This window comes from Somniosus microcephalus, chromosome 9, assembly GCF_052327205.1.
Source record: "Somniosus microcephalus isolate GS21.2 chromosome 9, FLI_Smic_1.0, whole genome shotgun sequence".
Lineage (NCBI taxonomy): Eukaryota > Metazoa > Chordata > Chondrichthyes > Squaliformes > Somniosidae > Somniosus > Somniosus microcephalus.
Window position 1 is genome coordinate 203947172 of NC_140995.1, and position 20287 is coordinate 203967458.

At 49.0% G+C, this 20287-nt stretch overlaps 1 protein-coding gene across 1 annotated transcript in view; it reads left to right on the forward strand.

Moving 5' to 3' along the window:
* ccdc162 (coiled-coil domain containing 162) overlaps positions 1–20287 on the forward strand; it is a 203289-nt gene that overhangs the window by 67517 nt on the left and 115485 nt on the right. The window contains exon 13 of the mRNA XM_085997788.1: positions 3212–3305. Coding sequence (XP_085853914.1) covers positions 3212–3305 — 94 coding nt within the window. The remainder of the gene's footprint in view (positions 1–3211; positions 3306–20287) is intronic.

Here is a 20287-nt window from a genome sequence, read left to right on the forward strand (position 1 = left end):
CCCTCATGGGCCAGCTGAAGGAATTCCCTCCGGTGCTGCTGGGGTACTACCCACTGTTCCCCCCTGAACAGCATGCCTTCCCTTATGTAGAGGGGGGCTACGCTGTAGGGGCCCTCTATCCTTTTGCCCTCCACAACTGCGCTCATGACAACTTTCAGGACTGGGTCCTGTGCCTGGACCGTCCTGAGGTCTGGGGCTAACATTACTCCTGATTTTCCCTGTGTCCCATCCCTGCCTGTAACTGCCACCACTGGCCCAGACTCATATGGGTCCCAGAAAGTGCCTGTGTGTGCACCCTCCTTGGCCAGCATATCGGCTTGTCATTGTGGGGAGGCAGAGGTGGGCGAGGGGGTTGCAGCACCACTGCTGATGGCTGCTACCTTTCCCTGGTTGGTCAGGAGAGACCGCATTGCTTCCAGTAGCGACTCGACTGAGGCGGGGGAGATTCCTATCTCTACCATTTGTAAGGGGGGCATCTTTTAACTGGTTTATGGTAATTTACCTGGCCAGCAGCCTTTGCCTCTGAGCTCTGACCAATTCCAACTTTTTACCTGGTTTACGGTAATTCACCTGGTCAACAGCCTTTTGCTGCTGCACTCTAAACCAATTTACAAACAGCTGTTTTGAATCGCTACCCCTCCTTTAGTTCTGAGTGGAGGAACTTATAATTAATGATATTAAAACGGAACAAGTGGTTTGGATGAGAGAAAAATCAAGTTTTATTACCTAAATAAACTACAATCAAAAGAATAAACGATACCACACGAACACAGTAATTACAGTAAAACTATATAACAGGGGGTTGCAGACGGCGAAAACGAGGGATAAAATGGCTCCAATGTTACTTAAACAATCTTAGCAATTACCCTCAAATCACCACCCCTAACTCCTGCTAGGTTGCCTTGCCGAGGAGTCAGAACACCCTGCTCACCTGTGGTCCAGCGAAGTAAAGAGAGAGAGATAGCTTCTCAGCAGCTATCTTTATACCTGGTGAGCCCCCTGCCGTTCTGCCTTGCAAGGGCTGTGTGCAAAATTCCCCGCCCAAAGGGTCCAATACACAAGAGAAAGCTGTGATTGGCTAACTCAGAGTGGTTGGACTGGGTTAATGTGTCTTCCCGAGCTCCCTGGGCTGAAACAAAAGGGAAATACAACTGCTCTATTGTCCAGAATGCTAGGTGATTTAAGCCCATTCAGTTCTTAAACGGATCCCATTCAAGATACAAAAGTTTCTTCTGCAGTTTAGATGTATCCACTCAATATTCAAACAAATGCTAATAGCATTCAATTGCTTTGTAAACAAAGCATTGTCCTGTGGTAACGTTTTGTCTCCATTGAACCTTACTTCCAGACACAGAAAGCTGCTTTCCAAGCCCCTTTGTCTTCGGCCATGTGGTGCGACAGCCATGTTTATGCCTGGAAATTTAAAAGCACAACGCCCAGGGATTCTTTAATCAAAAAAAATTAATCTTCAGAACTGTAAATTATTGCGAACTCTTACAATACGGCACAGAAACAGGCCATTCGGCCCAACCAGTCCATGCCAGCGTTTATGCTCCATTCGAGCCTCCTCCTGTCTTTCCTCATCTAACTCCATCAGCATAACCGTCTATTCCCTTCTCCCTCATATGCTTATCCAACTGCCCCTTAAATGCATCTATACTATTCACTTCAACCACTCCCTGTGGTAGCGAGTTCCACATTCTCACCACTCTCTGGGCAAAGAAGTTTCTTCTGAATTCCCTATTGGATTTCTTGGTGGCTATCTAATATTGATGGCCTCCAGTTTTGCTCTTCCCCACAATTGGAGACACTGGGCAGGATTTTCATTGGGCCGTGGAGTCGGGATTGGAGGCGTGCGAGGGGTTAAAATCCCGAAATCAGGGGTCCCGATCCCATCCCGCCCCCAACCCACCTCCATGCCAGTTTCAAAGGAGGCGGGTACCCGTCCCGCACTGGGACCCGCCTACCTGAGGCGGGAAGGGATTAGTGCCAATTAACTGCCTGTTAACAGGTAGTTAACAGGCAGTTTTTAGCCTAATCCCTATTTTTAAGGTTGAAGTGTGGGATTCCCGACGGCTCCAAACCACGCCAAGTTAGAGGAGGCGGGCCGTCGGGTTGAAGGATTTGGAGGGGTTGAGATTTCGGTGTTCAGGTGAGTGATGTGTGCATGAGTGCAAAGGTAAGTGTGTTTGGTGTGTCTAAAGTGATTAAATAAGTTTTACATACCTTTGCTTATCTTTTCAGCCTTCGTTCCTTTAGGTCTCAGGAGTCCCTCATCTCACCGGCACAGAAAGCAGAATGGCTGCGAACTGTCAAAAGTGACAGCCTGCAGCTTTCTGTGCAGGAGAGATTTCTAACTGAGTCTGTGGAGAAGGACTCATGTTAGAAGTAAGACTGTCAGTGTTTGACAGCTTCAAACAGCTGTGAAACACTGATATTTCATCTGTCAAAACCTCTTGACAGATGAAATTTCAGTCTGTGATGTCACCTGTTGCCGGGTGGCCCTTAATTGGCCTGCTGAACCCGCTGGGCGGGCTCAACAAGGTCAATCAAGTTAAAATCGCGTGGATTGGCCGTATCTCGATGGAGGCGGGACTACAACCCCGAAAGTTGTAGTCCCGCCTCCAACCCGACTCCTGAATGAAAATCCTGCCCATTCTCTCTGTATCCGCTCTATCAAAACCTTTCCTCATTTTAAATACCTCTATTAGGTCACCCCTCAGCCTTCTCTTATCAGGATAAAGGAGACCCAGCCTGTTCATCTTTTCCTGATGGGTATAACCTCACAGTTTTGGTATCATCCTTGCAAATCATTTTTGTACCTTCTCCAGTGCGTCTACATCCTTTTTATAATATGGCGACCAGAACTGTACACAGTACTCCAAGTGTGCTCTAACCAAGGTTTGATACAAGCTTAGTATAACTTCTCTACTTTGCAATTCTATCCCTCTAGAAATAAACCCCAGTGCTTGGTTTGCTTTTGTTGTGGCCTTATTAACCTGTGTTGCAACTTTTAGTGATTTATGTATTTGTACTCCGAGATCCCTTTGCTCCTCTACCCCATTTAAATTCTTATTTTCTAAGTAATATGTGACCTCCTTATTTTTCTTACCAAAATGCAATACCTCACACTTACCTATGTTGAAATTCATTTGCCAATTATATGCCCATTCTGCAAGTTTATTAACCCTTCATCATTTTTTGTCCACAGATATGCTCCCTCGAGTTTACTATTAGCGATCCAGGAAGTTGATGAAAGCCACATAGGCAAGTTTAGTTTTCGCACCAAGGAAGCAGTTCTTCAGGTGAGACTTTTGTTTATTGGGGAATGCCAGCTAAGTAATGAGCCAGCCTCCATGTTTAGCCAGTAGATTAGAAGAAACGTAGGACACAGGGTCCAGTATAGAGATTCTTCTATTTGAAGTGGCCCATTCCACCACATTAGAAACAAAAATCAGACAATTATGCGGATCTCATTAAAGACCCCAACCTAGTTAGGGGCAGTGGTCAGACTCACTGGAGGTTTTTTTCTGTCTACACAGGAAAATGGCATTTATGGTTTCTTCAAGATGTTTACATGTATTTCTTTAGGCCAACACCATGTGGTGCTGTTTAATAAAGAAAATGGTGCGGCTGTTGCTTAAAGGGAATTTTCAAGTCCCATCCCCTGCTAAATGATTCTTCAATGGGCTGATAAGTGGCAGGTAACATTCGCGCCACAGAAGTGCCAGGCAATGACTATCTCCAACAAGCGAGAGTCTAACCACCTCCCCTTGACATTCAACGGCATTACCATCGCTGAATCCCCCAACAACAACATCCTGGGGGTCACCATTGACCAGAAACTTAACCGGACCAGCCACATAAATACTGTGACAACAAGAGCCGGTCAGAGGCTGGGTATTCTACGGCGAGTGTCTCACCTCCTGACTCCCCAAAGCCTTTCCATCATCTACAAGGCACAAGTAAGGAGTGTGATGGAATACTCTCCACTTGCCTGGATGAGTGCAGCTCCAACAACACTCAAGAAGCTTGACACCATCCAGGACAAAGCAGCCCGTTTGATTGGCACCCCATCCATCACCTTAATCATTCACTCCCTCCACCACCGGCGCACCGTGTCTGCAGTGTGCACCATCTACAAGATGCACTGCAGCAACTCGCCAGGGCTTCTTTGGCAGCACCTCCCAAACCCGTGACCTCTTCTACCTAGAAGGACAAGGGCAGCAGGCGCATGGGAACACCACCACCTCCAAATTCCCCTCCAAGTCACGCACCATCTTGACTTGGAAGTATATCGCCGATCCTTCATCGTCACTGGGTCAAAATCCTGAAACTCCCTCCCTAACAGCACTGTGGGAGTACCTTCACCACACGGACTGCAGCAGTTCTAGAAGGCGGCTCACCACCACCTTCTCAAGGGCAACTAGGGATGGGCAATATATGCTGGCCTTGCCAGAAATGCCCACATCCCATAAGCGAATTAAAAAAAAATCACAAAGAGGAATTAGGACTAGAATGCTACCATGGAAAGGGGAAGACAGTGGCACAGCTTCAACAGTTGGAACATTTTACTGTATTAATTCAGCTTCTTCACACTGTGTTATTGGAGGAAATGGAATGAAAAAAGTTACTGAATCTAATACCATCAAAATAAACTATTCAAACAAAAAAATAATCTTTTGAAACTGAAATGGACTGAAAGCAGAAGCATGTTGTCCGGCACTAATTTCACAGTTAATGAATTTTTGCTAACAACTAATTAGCAGCTGTTGGCGCATCCTGGGTGCAGCCTGAGCCCTCCACTGGATGGTACTTTAACACAGGGAAAGAATTGCTACCAAGTTGGCACAGGTTAGTGGCCAAATAAAAAGCATCAAACAGTGTGGGTGCTATTAGGCACCTATGAAAAGAAAGAAAGACTTGCATTATTATAGTGCCTTTCATGACCTCAGGACATCCCAAAATGCTTTACAGCCAATGACCTTTTACATCAGGGGTGGGCTCGTTTTAACAAAAGACTGCACCTCTGATGGTGCAGCACTCCCTCAGCATTGCATTTTTTCTTTTATTCATTGATGGGATGTGGGCGTCACTGGCTGGCTAGGCCTGCATTTAGTGCCCATCCCTAATTGCCCTCAAGAAGATGGTGGTGAGCCGCCTTCTTGAACCGCTGCAGTCCATATGGTGTAGGTACACCCACAATGCTGTTAGGAAGGGAGTTCCAGGATTTTGGCCCAGCGACAGCGAAGGAACGGCGATACAGGTCCAAGTCAGGATGATGTGTGGCTTGGAGGGGAACTTGTAGGTGGTGATGTTCCCATGTGTCTGCTGCCCTTGTCCTTCTAAGTGGTAGAGGTTGCGGGTTTGGAAGGTGCTGTTGAAGGAGCTTTGGCGAGTTGCTGCAGTGCATCTTCTGGATGGTACACACTGCAGCCACAGTGCGCCGGTGGTGGAGGGAGTGAATGTTGAAGGTGGATGGAGTGCCAATCAAGTGGGCTGCTTTATCCTGAATGGTGTCGAGCTTCTTGAGTGTTGTTGGAGCTGCACTCATCCAGGCAAGTGGAGAGTATTCCATCACACTCCTGACTTGTGCCTTGTAGATGGTGGAAAGGCTTTGGGGAGTCGGGAGGTGAAGTGCCAGCCTAGATTTTGTGCTCAAGTCTCTGGAGTGGGACTTGAACTTACAACATTCTGACTCAGAGGTGAGAGTGCTTTTTTTAAATATTATACTTTATTGAACATTAAGAACATTTACAACATCGTGATCATTACATTGTATGATACAAATCAATTCCGCCGCTCTGCACAGCCATTCCGCCACCACATTTTAACATCAAAACCTGAAGTTTAATTTGTCACCTGTAACATATATTAATCGATTGTACTTTAAAAATTGGTTGTAAAATACTGTCCTTAAATTCCTTTCTGAATAAAACATCCACAGAGATTTATAATGATCTTTTAGCTTATATTTAAAATACTCTTTTAGATTGATTCTCCTCCCCTTAAAAAACAGAGCATTCCTTCTTTGCACAATCACGAATCTAGCCAAACTGAACATTAAATTAATTGTCGCTCCGCTAGACTCGGGCAGACTCTCCTGCAATCCCCATCTCAAAATTGAGTCTCACGGGATTTCCATTCTCGCACTTCGGTCACCACCCAGCAAAAAAGCTTCACACAACTGTCGAACATAGTACTTAAAGTCATTTAACTGCGGATATAACACCAGTAAATGGGACAGAGTCTCATCCCATGTCCCACACACTGGGCAAGTTGCCGCCTCCACTCGTCCAAATTTGCACAAGACCGTCATGGTAAAAATCCAGTTATGAGCCAATTTGAAGTCTAGTTCAATCCATTCTGGGCATTTAAAATTCGCCCACACTCCCTTCCAAATCCTGTTGAAGTCCAGCTGTGGGTATATACTCTGCCAAAACTCCCGACCAGCAGGTGTCTTGAATCTCCATTCTCTGAATACCTCATAGAAATCTCGAGTATTACAGTTGTCAAATTGAACCAACTCTCCCCCTTTCTCCAGTACAAAGCTTGGAAAAGCGGGACGCATTTTACTTCCTTTGGAGATTTCCGCATTTATTTCTTCCATCCAATCCTGTGGCATTGCCCTCTCAATCTTCTCATGCATGATTCCTATTGCTTTTCCTTCTACTTCCTGATCCTCCTCCCACACCATGTCCCTCACTATCGCTTCCGGCAACCAACCTGGAATTACCTCGCATAATACATCTTTCACAGATATAATCCCAGCTTTTATAAAAGCTTGATTAAATAAAACCTCTCCTTCGATGTTGAAAAATAAGGGCTGTTCTAAAAATTCCTCAGCCCCCTTGGGCATAAACTGCACACTCTTTAAAAATTGGGCCCAAGTCTCTACAACCCCCTTATAAAACCTAGGGAGAAGTTTAATCAATTTCAAAAACATATTATTGTATTCCATATACAATATCCCCTGCCCTCCTATCCCACTTCGTTTTAAAAAAATGCTCAAAACAACTCTTCCAAAAACTTGTATTTGACTTCTGAAGAAATCTCTTCACCCATTTGATTCTAAAGGATTTCTTCTTCAAATCAATATCTGGAAAATTGAGTCCTCCCTGATTTCTCCGTCCAATGATGGTATTGTATGCCACCAAGGCTGGTTTCCCTTCCCATAAAAACCTCACACAAGCCTCTCGGATGGACTTTTCCGCCCACTCAGGAATATCCTCCACCGTCAATAAGTACCATAGCTTAGATAGCAGGAGAGCAGACACCACTGTCGCTCTTCCTTGCACTTTCAACCACCTTCTTTCCCATCTTCCCAAAATCTTTTAAATTTTCATAACCTTCGGCTCCCAATTTAATCGATCCACTTCATCCCTGTCTTTCTTGCACCCCATATGCACCCCCAGAACTTCCAAAACCTCCACCACCTTAAAGGGACATTCCCCCAACCATTCCCCCCTACCCCTCCCTGCAACCAGGCATTGGGACTTGCTATAATTCACTCTGGCTCCTGAAGCTCTACAATATTCCTCCACTACATCCATAGCTTTCCTCACTGACTCCCCATTTCTCAATGTTAAGGTTGTGTCATCTGCATATTGGTGTATCACCGACACCAACCCAGAACTGGGGACCACAATCCCAACTACACCTTGTTTCTTTCGCATCATGTAACATAATGGTTCTGCTACCAATGTGTACAACAATGGGGACAGGGGACAACCCTGTCTCACTGATCTCTGTATCGGAAAATACTTGGATAAAAAACCATTACATTTAATGCAGCTATATATGTTTGAATAAAAAATCCTTATCCACTGAATGAAATTTTCCTTGAAACCAAATGCTTCCAAAACCTTCAATAAAAACTCATGAGAGACCCTATGAAAGGCTTTCTCTTGATCTATCTTTAATACATATAAGCCTCCCTCCCACTCTCTTCCATGAGCTCTATCGCATCTCGGATTGAGACCACAGAGTCTGCGATGTCCCGGCCTATGACTCCATAGGACTGAGAGGGCCAAACTATCTCCGGTAACACCTCCTTCAAACGATTTGCCATAACCCTCGCCAAGATTTTATAATCCACATTTAATAATGTGATGGGCCTCCAATTCTTCAGATCCCGTCTATCCCCTTTATTTTTATATAAGCTAAGCTTATGATACCTCTCCTCATAGATGGGGCCAGGCTTCCCTCAATTTTAATTTCCTTAAAAACTTCTAAGAGCAATGGACTTAAAATCTCGAAAAATTCTTTATAAAATTCTGCACTTAGTCCATCGGACCCTGGGCTTTTCCCCCCCTTCATTCCACTTATTGCTACTTTTATTTCCGCTAATCCTACTTCTTTGTCACACATGCTTCTCTCATCCTCCTTTAAACCCTCTTCAATAAAAGCAGTAACCTTCTCCATCGCCAAATTGGAAATGTCTTCTTTTGTATATAACTCTTGATAAAAGCTGCTAGCCGCCTCTAAAATCTCCCCACTTTCATGAATGATCTTCTCCCCAACCTTCAACTCTTCAATTAACGATAATCTCTGTCGCAGCTTCTCTTGCTCTAGAAAATATCTAGTGCATCTTTTGCCCTCCAATGCATCTCTAGCCTTTGCACGGAGAATGGCCCCCTTGCATTTTTCAGCTTGCAATAATTCCCACTCTTCCTTTAGCACCCGGAACTTAGTCTCAGCTCCCTTATCCCCTCCGTCAACTGCTTTACAGACATCCGTAAACCTTTTGTTTATATTCTCTTCTCGATGCCGGTTAGCTGCCGCCCTCTTTTTCCCATAACATACCAAAAAAACGTTTACCTCATATTTGAAATTGTCCCACCAAACTCTTCTTTCTTTCAAGAACAAAGGTTCCTTCCGAACATTCTTTATTATATTTATAGGGCTAGATTTTCAGTCGCTTGCGCCAGCAGTTAGCGCCTTAAGAGAAGTGATTTTCGGGCGCTATGCGTGTAGCGCCCGGGCGCAGCGCAGTTTGCGCCCCGCCCCAAATTAAGTTGCCCGTTAGCGCCGGCGCAAAGTTTAGCGCCCGCCCGGATGCGCGCGCAGAAAATGACGTCACATCCTCGTGCAACGCCCTTTGTGCGCCCCGATTCCAAACTTCAGTCGGACCGCCCCATTGTGCGGCTGGCGGCCGGAGCGTTTGGAAAAAGGAACGCAACACAACCAGCGCGGGCCCCGGGGGGCGCAAATTAAAGGGGACGTACTCTCCAGTATAAAGGCCAGCCTTTTTTCAGAAAACACTCTTGTGCAACGCATTTCTGGAGACACAACAAGGAGGATAGCTAACTGGTTTCAAGCAGCAAGAGCCAGGTATTTTTGGACTCAGGCCAGAGCGCTGCAAGTGGCCTTTTGGAAATTAGAGTGTTTGCCAAGATTTGATGGGGGTTGCATGGGGTGCCAACGCGGAGCTGCAGCTCCATGTCCATAGGGCTCGCAGACGCATTGTGAGAGGGGCAGCCCTGGCTAGAGGCAGAGGGGGCTACAGGCGTCGGCCACGTAGGCCTTACCCAGTCAGGCTATACCGCCAGCAGCGCTCCTACCTAAACATGAGTGCCGCGCGATGTGTTAAAAGGCTCCGATTCCGAAAGGAGGTGATTGCAGAGATCTGCCACCTGCTTCGTCGAGATCTGCGGCCAAAGCTCAGGTGCAGGACGTCTCTGTCGGTGGAAGTGAAGGTGACGGTGGCATTGAACTTCTATGCCACCGGCTCCTTCCAATACGCTGCTGGGGACATAGCAAACATCTCCCAGTACGGCGCGCATCGCTGCATCCGCCAGGTGACCGAAGCACTGTTCAGAAGGAGAAGCCAATTCATCTCCTTCCCCATGGCCCTGGAGAGCCAGCATCAGCGCGCATTGGGATTTTCCAGACTCGGGGAATTCCCCTTGGTGCAGGGCGCCATTGACTGTACGCATGTGGCTTTGCGGGCCCCTCTGGAGCATGGCGAGCAGTATCGCAACAGGAAGGGCTACCATTCTCTGAATGTGCAGCTGGTCTGTGACCACAAGCAGCGCATCATGGCAGTCAATGCCAGCTTCCCAGGCAGCAGCCACGATGCCTTTATCCTGCGGCAGAGTACTGTGCATGACATGTTCCAGGCACAGCCTCCCCCAAGAGGATGGCTACTCGGGGACAAAGGCTATCCTTTGTGCACCTGGCTCATGACCCCGCTCCGCGCGCCCAGGACCGCTGCTGAAGAGGCCTACAACGAGAGCCATCAAACCACCCGCAACATCATCGAGCTAACTATTGGGGTCCTCAAGCAGCGGTTCCGCTGCCTTGATCGCTCCGGAGGAGCTCTCCAGTATTCGCCGGACCGGGTCTCCCAATTTGTGGTGGTTTGCTGCATGCTACACAACCTGGCTATCCGCAGGACTCAGGCACTGCCACCTGACGTTGGACCAGCACCTCAGGAGGAGGAGCAGGAGGAGCATGAGGAGGAGGAGGAGGAGGAGCAGGAGTACGTTCCCAGGAGGGAGCGACCAGGGCCAAGGGCCGCACGACGCCACCTTATTACACGGTACTTCTAAGCCCCCTGTCAGGGAATGGCCAGGGGCCATGAGGGAAGATGAATGCAGCCGCTCTGCAAGCCCTCAGCCGGCGAAGCCAACAAACACTAAGAAGAACAACCATGGAGACTGCATGAATAAAGATAATTTTTTATTACACAAAAATGAAAAGCCCTTCCCACATGAATCCCCAAAAACAATAAACGGGCCCCACAAAAAGCCCAACAAATGACTCACTCCCACAAACTGGGGAGGAGTCACTCCACCTTTCTTCAAACCGGGCCTCAACGTCGGCCTAACGCAAAAAATAAGCCCTCCAACAACACAACCATGGGCAAAATAAAGATGGCCACCGCCATATAAAAGGAAAGCTGCCCACACCCTCTACTGAGTGGCCCGCGAGGGCGAGACCTTGCCCAGCCTTTTGCCTCCCCTGCCCGGCCTGCTGCTCCTTCGCAAGCTCTGCCCAGTGGCTGCTGCGAGGCTGGGGGAAGGCGCCTGAGGCTCAGATGCCCTTCCGCCAGATGCCGCTGGGGGGCGGCCTACACGGCGTTTGGGCCTCGAGGGGCCGTCTGCTGAGTGGCGCACCTGAGCCTGGCCACCATCAGCTGCAGCCGCTTGCCCTTGACGCCCCAGTGGGGGAATGGCGGCGACGGATGGCGCAATGTGGGCCAGCTGGCGTCTGGGATGCGCTGGCTGGTGCTGTGGCGCGGTGGCACTCGGCCGGGCCCGCACTGCAGGATCCGCAACAATCAGCCGAGGGGCGGCTTGCTGGGATGGTCCAGCGCGGCGGCTGCCCTGGCGATGCCTGCCTGAGACAGCGCGTGTGGCAGCAGTGAGTGCCCCTGTGGTCCTGGTGTGCGCGCGCATCACAGCCGCCAGGGTCTTGACGGCATCAGTCAGCATGCGGCCACTCGCGGCAGTTGCTGCCCCGAACTCGCGCACACTGGTCGCCAGCGACTCGATGGCCTCAGGCATGCGCCCCACCACGCTCATGAGCTCCGTGTGGCGCCGGTCCGAATCCTCGGCCATCTTATCCAGCTTCCGCACCTCCTCCGAGGTGAAGGTGTCCGGACTGGAGTCGCGACTCTCCCGCTGGGGAGGAGGGGGCCGAACTAGGGGACCCTTGCCGCGTTGGTGGCGGCGAGTGTGCCGATCAGCAGCACTCCCCTCTGATCCTTCCCCCCTTTGGGGGGAAGGCCGCGGGCCACGCGCACGGCTCCTGGGTGGCTGGACGCCACTGGTCCCAGAAGCTGCATTGCCCTGCGACAGTTCCTCCAGGCACTCGTCCAGTGAGGAGGTGTCAAGCATTTCCTCCTCTCCTGCGGGACGTGACTGTTCCCCCGAAGGTCCGGCTTGCTCCTCCTCCTCCTCCTGGTCGGAGGTGCTGTCACTGGCAGCTTCAGGGTCCTGGTCGTCACCAGCTGAAAGCAGGAATGCAGAAGAGTATCTTCAGAGTGAGGAGACGGCGTCAGCGAGGGAGTTAGGACTGGTGGCATTCAGCGCATTGGTGGGACAGTGGCAAAGGAGGTAGCTCGGATGGGCCAGTGCGACGCGAGAGGGCCAAAAGGCGAGGTCCTTACCATTGCCGGGCAGTGGAGGGTCGGATACTCCGCACGCTGTGGGGACGATCACACGGGCTCCCATGAGCACACACACGCGCTCCTCCAGCCGAGTGAGCTTCTGCAGCTTGGCGCGGCCACCCCTGGCACGCGCCTGGCGATTAAACGCTACTTTAGCCTGCAAGAGAAAGGACGGGCTGTAAGTGCGCAGTGAAGCCCTGATGTAGTGTGCACTGCCTCCCATGGTGGAATAGCTTGGACAGAGTGAAGCCCTGATGTAGTGTGCACTGCCTCCCATGGTGGAATAGCGTGGACAGAGTGAAGCCCTGATGTAGTGTGCACTGCCTCCCATGGTGGAATAGCTTGGACAAAGTGTAGAGTGCCGAATGGCCATGTGATGCTCATGACTGTCCCAATGCTGCTGGCTGAGGGCTGGCCAATAGGACTTTCAGCTCCCTTTGCCCATCATGTCAGGTGTACATGCAAGAATGAGGAGGAGACTGGAAAGGCTACTCACCTTCACAATCCTGGTCAGATCGTTGTATTTTTTACGACATTGTTTGTGGGTCCTGGGGGCATCGCCGGTGAAGGTCACCCTCTGGGCGATCTGCTTCCAGGCTTTGGTGTAGTCGTGGTGGGTTGGATTCCTCCCACTCTCTGGGAACAAGATCTTGCGCCTCACCTCCAGAGCTGTGACCATTATGTCCAGATCACCCTCTGAGAAGCGCAGGGCACGCTGACGGGCCTTCTCTGGCGTTGCCATGACTCCCTGGGGCTGAGCAGCAGTGTTGAGGCCTCTTTGCAAGGCTGCAGTGTGCAGGGCGTGGCAGCAGACCAATTCGTCCCTTCCCCCTTTAAGAGCTGGTCGGCGCCACGGGGTCTGCTGTCAGTCCAAAAATGACCGCACCCGCGCTGCGCCCCGCCTGGGCGCTATCCCTCTGGACCGCCGGCTTAGCGCCTAAAGATAGGAGTGGAACGCCTCTTTTAGCGCTCCACCAATCTCTTAGGGCGAAGCCACTGAATTTCCGGCAACGGGGCGCTACTTTGGGGCGGGCGCTAACTTCGGGCGGGCGCTAAGGTTAGCGCCCCAAAACTGTCTATACTGAAAATCTAGCCCATAATCCCTTCTTTATAAGCAATTTCTTTCAGGTATTGATTGTTTAAAATCCACACCCCTGAACCGATCTTAACTCTGCTGTTCCTAATTCTAAGAACCAAAGCCAAGTGATCACTAAAAAATACTTTTTTTAATAATAAATCTCCATCACCTCCGAACTTAACCCTTCCCACATTAACACAAAATCTATTCGGCTCTGTTTTAAAACATCACCCACCCAACCTGTTCTGGAGATCTCCCTTTTTATGGGGTTCCGGTCCCTCCATAAGTCTCTCAAATTTAAATTTGCCATCATTTTTACAATCATCCCTCTGGAGTTATCATCCTTAAAGGTCATCTGGGCTGAAATGTCCATCCGAGATAAAAATACATTAAAATCCCCCACTATACAAGGATTTTCCACCTCTGCCGCTTCAGTGAATAACCCCCGAAAAAACTTGCGACGCTTGTAATGGTCGTTCGGTGCATAGATATTAAAGAGATCGCAATTAAATCCCTCCATTTTTACCCTTAGCCGTAAAAATCTCCCCTCAGTGTCCTTGTCCACCAAGGCAACGTTCTCTTTTATGGACGGACTCACCAAAACTGCCACCCCTCTACGATTATTGTTTGCACAACTTGCAAACAGCTCTCCCTTCCAAACCTTCTGAACTCTTTCTAGAATATCCTCATCCCAAAAGGTTTCTTGCAGACACAACAAGTCCGAACCTTTAAAACCCTGCAACAACTGCTGCAATTTCTTCTCACCCCTCAGTCCGTTCACATTAATCGAGACCAATGTAATCATGGCTCCAAAGAAGGGAAGTATGCCTGATAATCTCCCCATCATTTAATCTCTGGCTCTTCCCTCCTCTCGTGCTCCTTCTCAACTTTTTGGGCAGCTGTTGCTTTTTCCTGCAGCCTCCGGCTCTTTTTCACCTCCTGTTTGACCCCTCCCTGCTGTTTCAGCCTCTTCCTTGCATTAAGTTTGAGCCCAGGAGCTGCCCTTTCTCCCTCCTTCTGCCCCTCACTAACCTTTCCCTTTCCACATGATGCCACCCCACCCCCGACTTCCATGTCTCTGTCCCCCTCTAACTCCTCACACTCAAGCTCTTCTGCAACCCCCTGTGCCTGCTCCCTGTCAGATACATAATCCTGCTCCCCGTCAGATACTTCATCTCCCATAGAGAGCCTTCCTGCTATCGCAGTTTCTCCCACTGTGCCGCTCCCTTTGACCACATCTCCACCTCTGACCCTTGCACCCTGTTCCCTCACTCCATGGGACAATGGCGCACCTAAATTGTTCCCTTCTGACGTCTCTATCTCGCCGATCCCATCCTGCTGTCCCTTTAAGGCTCCTGCCTCTTGCACCCTCTCCCCGTCCTGCCCCCTCCCGCTCACCAAGATATCCGACTCCCCCCCTCTCCCCGGAGCACCCACATGCACCACACACCCCGCTCCCGCCTCCTCTCCCCCCGCAGCCACCAAACTCCCCAGGGGGAGCCGAACCGCACTAAGGCTCGAGTCTGCACTCGACCCTCGCTGCCCGCTGCTGTCTTTGTTCCCCTCCACAGCACTCGGCGTGTTTTCCGCCATCTCCATCCCGTTCTCCGCTCCGCCATCCTCTGCCTCTTCCTGTGCTCCTTTTTCCTTCATTTTACCGGCTGTGTCCTCCGACTGCACTGCTCCTCCGGCCGTTCCACTCTCATCTCCTGCTCCTTCTCCCATCTCCTCATCACTCATATCGCTCCCTTCTGCCACACACTCACAGCGGGTGGGGCCTTTGCGACACACCCCACAGCTCTCCACCTTGCAGCTCCGAGCAATGTGTCCCGACTTTTAACAATACAGGTCTGGACAGTTTCTTACGAGATGGTCATGTCCAAGACAATAATAGCACACCTTTACTTGGTTATCATGCAGCACATGAAAGTACTGCACTCCTTCCAGTGTCTCGAACTTCATACTATACGGCAATGACCTCACCCCCTCTGGGAACCGCACCTTTACATACCGGGTTCCGTCTGCTACCCGTGTTCCCGGATAGTACCTCCTCTTTATTGCAGAACAGATTTTAATGTCCCATGACTCCAACTTCTTGCTTAGCACTTCGTCCTTAATGTAAATTGACAAGTTTAAAAATGAAACCACCACCTCCTCTGAATATAGCAGAGTCACCTCCAAGAATTTCTCACCAACTTTCAGACTGAGTAACAGTCTTTCCACCTCCTCACGACCACTGACCGTCACCTCGAATCCCACATTTGGCTTTGGTCAGCAGGCAAAGCAGCTTCCCTCGCCACAGTCCTCATGAACCGCCTGGATAATATCCCAAGCTCGAATCTTCTTATCCTCACACTGGACCACCACCGTGTTTTCTTTACCAAACCTCCTGGGGTCCCGGCCCAAATCTTTGGGCCTTTTCTTTTCCTTTCCCACCACAGTTTCTTCCCTAATTAAATTCCTCTCGGGAACATTGTCCTCTGAGGGGCCCGGCACTCCGGACCCCTCAGCAGCCATCTGACTGTTTTTGTGGGCCAAAAAGGCCCTAAAACCTGAAAACAAAACCCCAAAACCCACCACCAACTTTTTACAAAACTCCCTCTGTAAAGTCTGTGGTTTGTGCAGTTAATAACGACACAGACTTCAGGAGTAACAAACAAACAGGACTTTACTATTCGAAGGTCAGGGCGAATCTGCCCTATAAATCATGCCACAGCACTTATATACCGGTGTGGTCACCGTCGGTATTACCGTATACAGAAGCCAAACAAGTAGTGCCACACCTAAAATAGTTCTCTTAAAGGTGAACGGTTACATACAATAGTCTCTTAAAGGTAGACGGTTACATACACTACAATCCTCCCTTTTTAGCTTACAACATACGTATTCCCCATTAAACATAACATATATTCAACTTCATGTAAAACAATTTACAGATATAGTCTCTGCGGAAAACAGTTCACAGGTTCAGTCTCTGTGGGAACAGTTCACAGATTCAGTCTCTGGTCTTGACTCGGTCTGAACAACATCTCTGTGGTGTAGCTGGTTCACATTGCCAGCGTGACTCATCCAATAGTCTTTCCCTTGACGTAACAGCTTGAACTTCCGTCCTGCTGAACCAGCAGTGCTGACTTTTACAAACAGCGGGACTGCCTTTGTAATTTTTCCCTACTTTCCCATTAGAAGTAATAATGATTTAGATGGTTATCATCTTCGGCTTCGTCTTTTCCTTTTTTGCTTCTTGGAGACTCTCGGGGCTCCCTTATCAGCTGCCAGCTGTAGCGCCACCATCTCCCTATGTTCTTTAGACTTTAAGTGCTTCATCCTGATTTCTGCACTTTGGGAGTTTTCATCACAAGCTGGGCAGACCAAGTCCTCGTAATATTCCGTGTCACTCAACAGGCCATGGTAATATTCGGTGTCATCCTGAGCTAGTCTAGCGAGAGGGCCTGCTACTTCTTCCTTACCCAACTGGACGTTAGCCGACTGTTGTTCCCTCCCTAGACATCTTTCCTGAAGAGACTTCTTTATGCGTTCATATTCATCCCACTCTTCCTGGGTTTCCTGCAAATCCTTCACTAATGACTTCAATACTTCCCCTTCCATCGGAGATTGATTGATCGGGCTGTTCAATCCTTCTACTGGAGCATCTGTTTCAACAGTCTGTTGTTCCCATTGACGTGATTCAGCGTACTTTTGGCATCCCAGTAAAATCCGTGTTGCACCCTCAGCTATATCCGTAACTTTTGAGAGCTCCGAACTCCTTCCCTCTGAAGGTTGAAGCTCGTGTTCAGATTGTTCCCATTGCAGAGTCTTGTCCCTCAACATATGAAGGAGTTGGCTGACCGTTAACTCTTCCGCGGGAACACTGTGAATCAGAGTCTTCTCCATTTCATCCACCTTTTCCTCCAATGCTTTCACCTTCTTTTCCTCTTGGACTTTGGCTTTCAGCGCTCGGAGAAGTTGTGCCATGATGCTATCTAGCTCTTGTGCCATGATGCTCTCTAGCTCATGTCTTACAGTCTCTGTGTTTCTTACAGTTTCCTTTTCTTCCGCTGAAAGGATTCCCAGTTGAATCTGTTCTTCAAGTTGTTGAACCTCGGTCATTGCCGCCTCATATTTGTCTTGGGTTTCCTTCAATAATTTTCTGAGTTCTTGGACATCTTGCTTTTCATGTTCTGCCATGTCTTTCACCTCTAATTTCTCCTCTATGGATGGAACTTCTACCGATGAGTCTGTCTTGGCCTTGAGCTCATCAAGAATTTCCTGCAGCCTTTGGACTTCTTGCTCATGTTCAACCTTTAGTTGCTCATATGCTTCTACTGAAACTAGCTTTTCGGAGGTTGCCGAGTTAACCCCCTCCAGAATTGTAGCCTGGGCCTGTTCATACTGTTCTTTCAACTTCTCACACTCTGCTTGTAAGGAGTCGTAGAGAAGAACTGGAATAAAATCCTGGCTTCCTGAAGACTCCTCTTCATTTGCTTCTTTCGCAATTTTCTGTTGGAGTTCAGCCAAGGCTGCTATGCTATCTGCCTCTCGAAGTCTCACTGCCATCAAATCTTCTTTATTCTTGCAGTCTATCTCAGCCATTTTCCCTTTACTTTCATTTAACTGAGTGAGTAGTCCTTTATTCTGGGCTGAGAGATATTGCACCTTCTCCTGTAGACCATTGCACTCCTTCTCTGCTCGACATAGCTGGTTACTGCTGATTTGGTTCTGTGTTTCAAGTTCCAACATCCTTTGCTTAGCTTCTTTCAGTTTCGCCCCTATAAGCTCCTCTTGCAACATGGCCACATTATTCTCATCAGGTAAAGAAGCGTTTCTCTTTTCTATGTCCAAGATTTTTTTCTGCATCTCTTTAAGTGCACACTGCGATTCAGCTTCTCTTAACCTTGCCTGCACTAGCTCCGTCTCCAATTGCAGAACAAAATCCTCAGTGTAGCGTGGTTTGCCTTTATGCTGTATCTCTAGATCATGCAAATATTCTAACTCCTGAACATCATAAGGGAGATGTGATCGGTAATTGGTCACGATGGCTCTATGGTCGCTCTCTGCTTGAGCTAGCTGCTTCTGTTGTCTTTCCAGATTCTCCCATTCGGTGTCATAGAACTTTTTCATTGTTTTCATCTCTTGTACGAGACGGTAACTCAATTGTTCTAATTGTTGTCGTTGTTCGGTGGAGTTCTGTTCTGAAACTTTGTTCTTCTCTGGAGCATAAGCCTTTATGCATGCCTTCGTTTTTCCAACCTTCGTCGGCAAGTCCATTTCAGCCTTGTCTTTCATATTTGGGTTGGTCTTATCGTCATCCGTTTCAGAATCTGAGCTGCTTGTCTGCACCGAGTCCTCACTCGTTATGGCTTTTAGATAGTGCCATTCCATGTCTATTTTCTTGATCCACTCCCGTCCTAGAAGTGGTGGTCCTCCCTCATGTAGTACGTATAAGTTCATTCTTGGGTGTTCTTTACCCCTATCTCTCACTTTGACTCTTATCTTTCCCATGGGGTATACTTTATGCCCCGTGTATGTCTGCAATATGAACTTGGTATTTCTTAAGGGTATATGTGAGAATAGCCGGTGGTAATCCCTTCGATTTATGACTGATAGAGCTGATCCAGTGTCCAACTCCATTTTCACTTGGATTCCAGCTATTTTCAGCATGACCCAGATAGTTTGTAGGTCAGCTTCCTTACTCACATTGTGAATTCTCAGACTACCCAGCTCCTGGCCGTTTGGGTCTGAGTCTGAATTCTGTTCGTCTGAACTCTTCTCAGCCACCTTGTGTACCTTGTTGTACCTTTCCTGTGATGGCTTCCTTTGGTTGTTGGTCCTTTGGTTGTTGGTCTTCTTCCCTGACTGGCAATAACTTAGCTATGTGACCCAGTTTGCCACATTTCCTACATTCCTGGTTCTTAAACCAGCATTGGTTCTGGTCGTGTGTTGTCTTCCCACAACGATAGCATTTTGTTGTTGTCGAGGTAATTTGATCCACACTTAGTGCTGCTGTCTTTAGCTGCATTTCCGCAGTTCCCTTCGCTGCGGCTTCGTGCGATGCTGCAATAAGGACAGCCCTGTCAAGTGTAAGGTCGTTATCTTCGAGTAGTCGCTTTTGCGTTCCTTCCTTTGCCAACCCGCACACGAACTTGTCTCGCAATGCCTCTGTCAGATTCCCTCCAAACTGGCAGTATTTCGCTAGTCTACGCAGTTCGACCAAGTATTCTGCGTTGCTTTCGTCTTTCCGTTGCGTTCTCGCATAGAATTTGAATCGTTCAGCCAACATCAACGGTGTAGGGTTCAAGTGGTCCTTCAGGACAGCCACAATATCATCGAAAGTCTGATCCGCCGGTTTAGCTGGTGCTAGTAGATGCTTCAAGAGCCCGTATGTCTTTGCGCCCATCGAGTTCAGCAATGTTATAGCTTTGTCATCTTCTTCTATTTTATTGGCCTCACAATAGATCTCAATGCGTTCCACGTACGTGGCCCAGTCTTCTACCTCGGAATTAAAATCGTTGATGTTACCACGCTTAGGCATCTTCCTCTCTTTGGGAACAACACAAGTATTTCTTTAAATTATTATTTCTTTTTTTTTCTCTAAGATGGCGGCTTTTCCCCGAAAATGGCGGTTTCCCGCTCTTTCCTTCTCTCCCCGCCCCTTCAATGGCGGTTTCCCGCATCTGTCGTCTTCTCCGCCTAATGGCGGCTTCCCGCGTTTCTTCCCTGGTGGGAGGGGTACGCTTTCCCCACAGCGGACAGGTTCAGCCGCTGGGCTGGCTCTCGCACAGTTCCCCTTACTCAGCTCTGTCTCTCTCTCCCGCTCGCACGGCTCTACCGGCTCTGGGTACACCCCGTTGACGGAGAACAGTTCAGCCGCTGGACTGGCTCTCGCGCAGTCTCCCTTGGTCGGCCCTGTTTCTCCCGCACGCTCGGTTCCCATTCGCCTCCCAGCCCTCTCGCAGTCCGGTGCTTCCCTCCCCGGCTGCGGCTGAGTTTCTCTCTTCCCGCGCCTACGCTCCCGGTCTCAGCGCTTCGTGGCTTCGGTTGCTGCCCGGCTTTCCCGCCGATCGCGGTCTGGCTGTCTCACGGCGCCGTTGGACCCG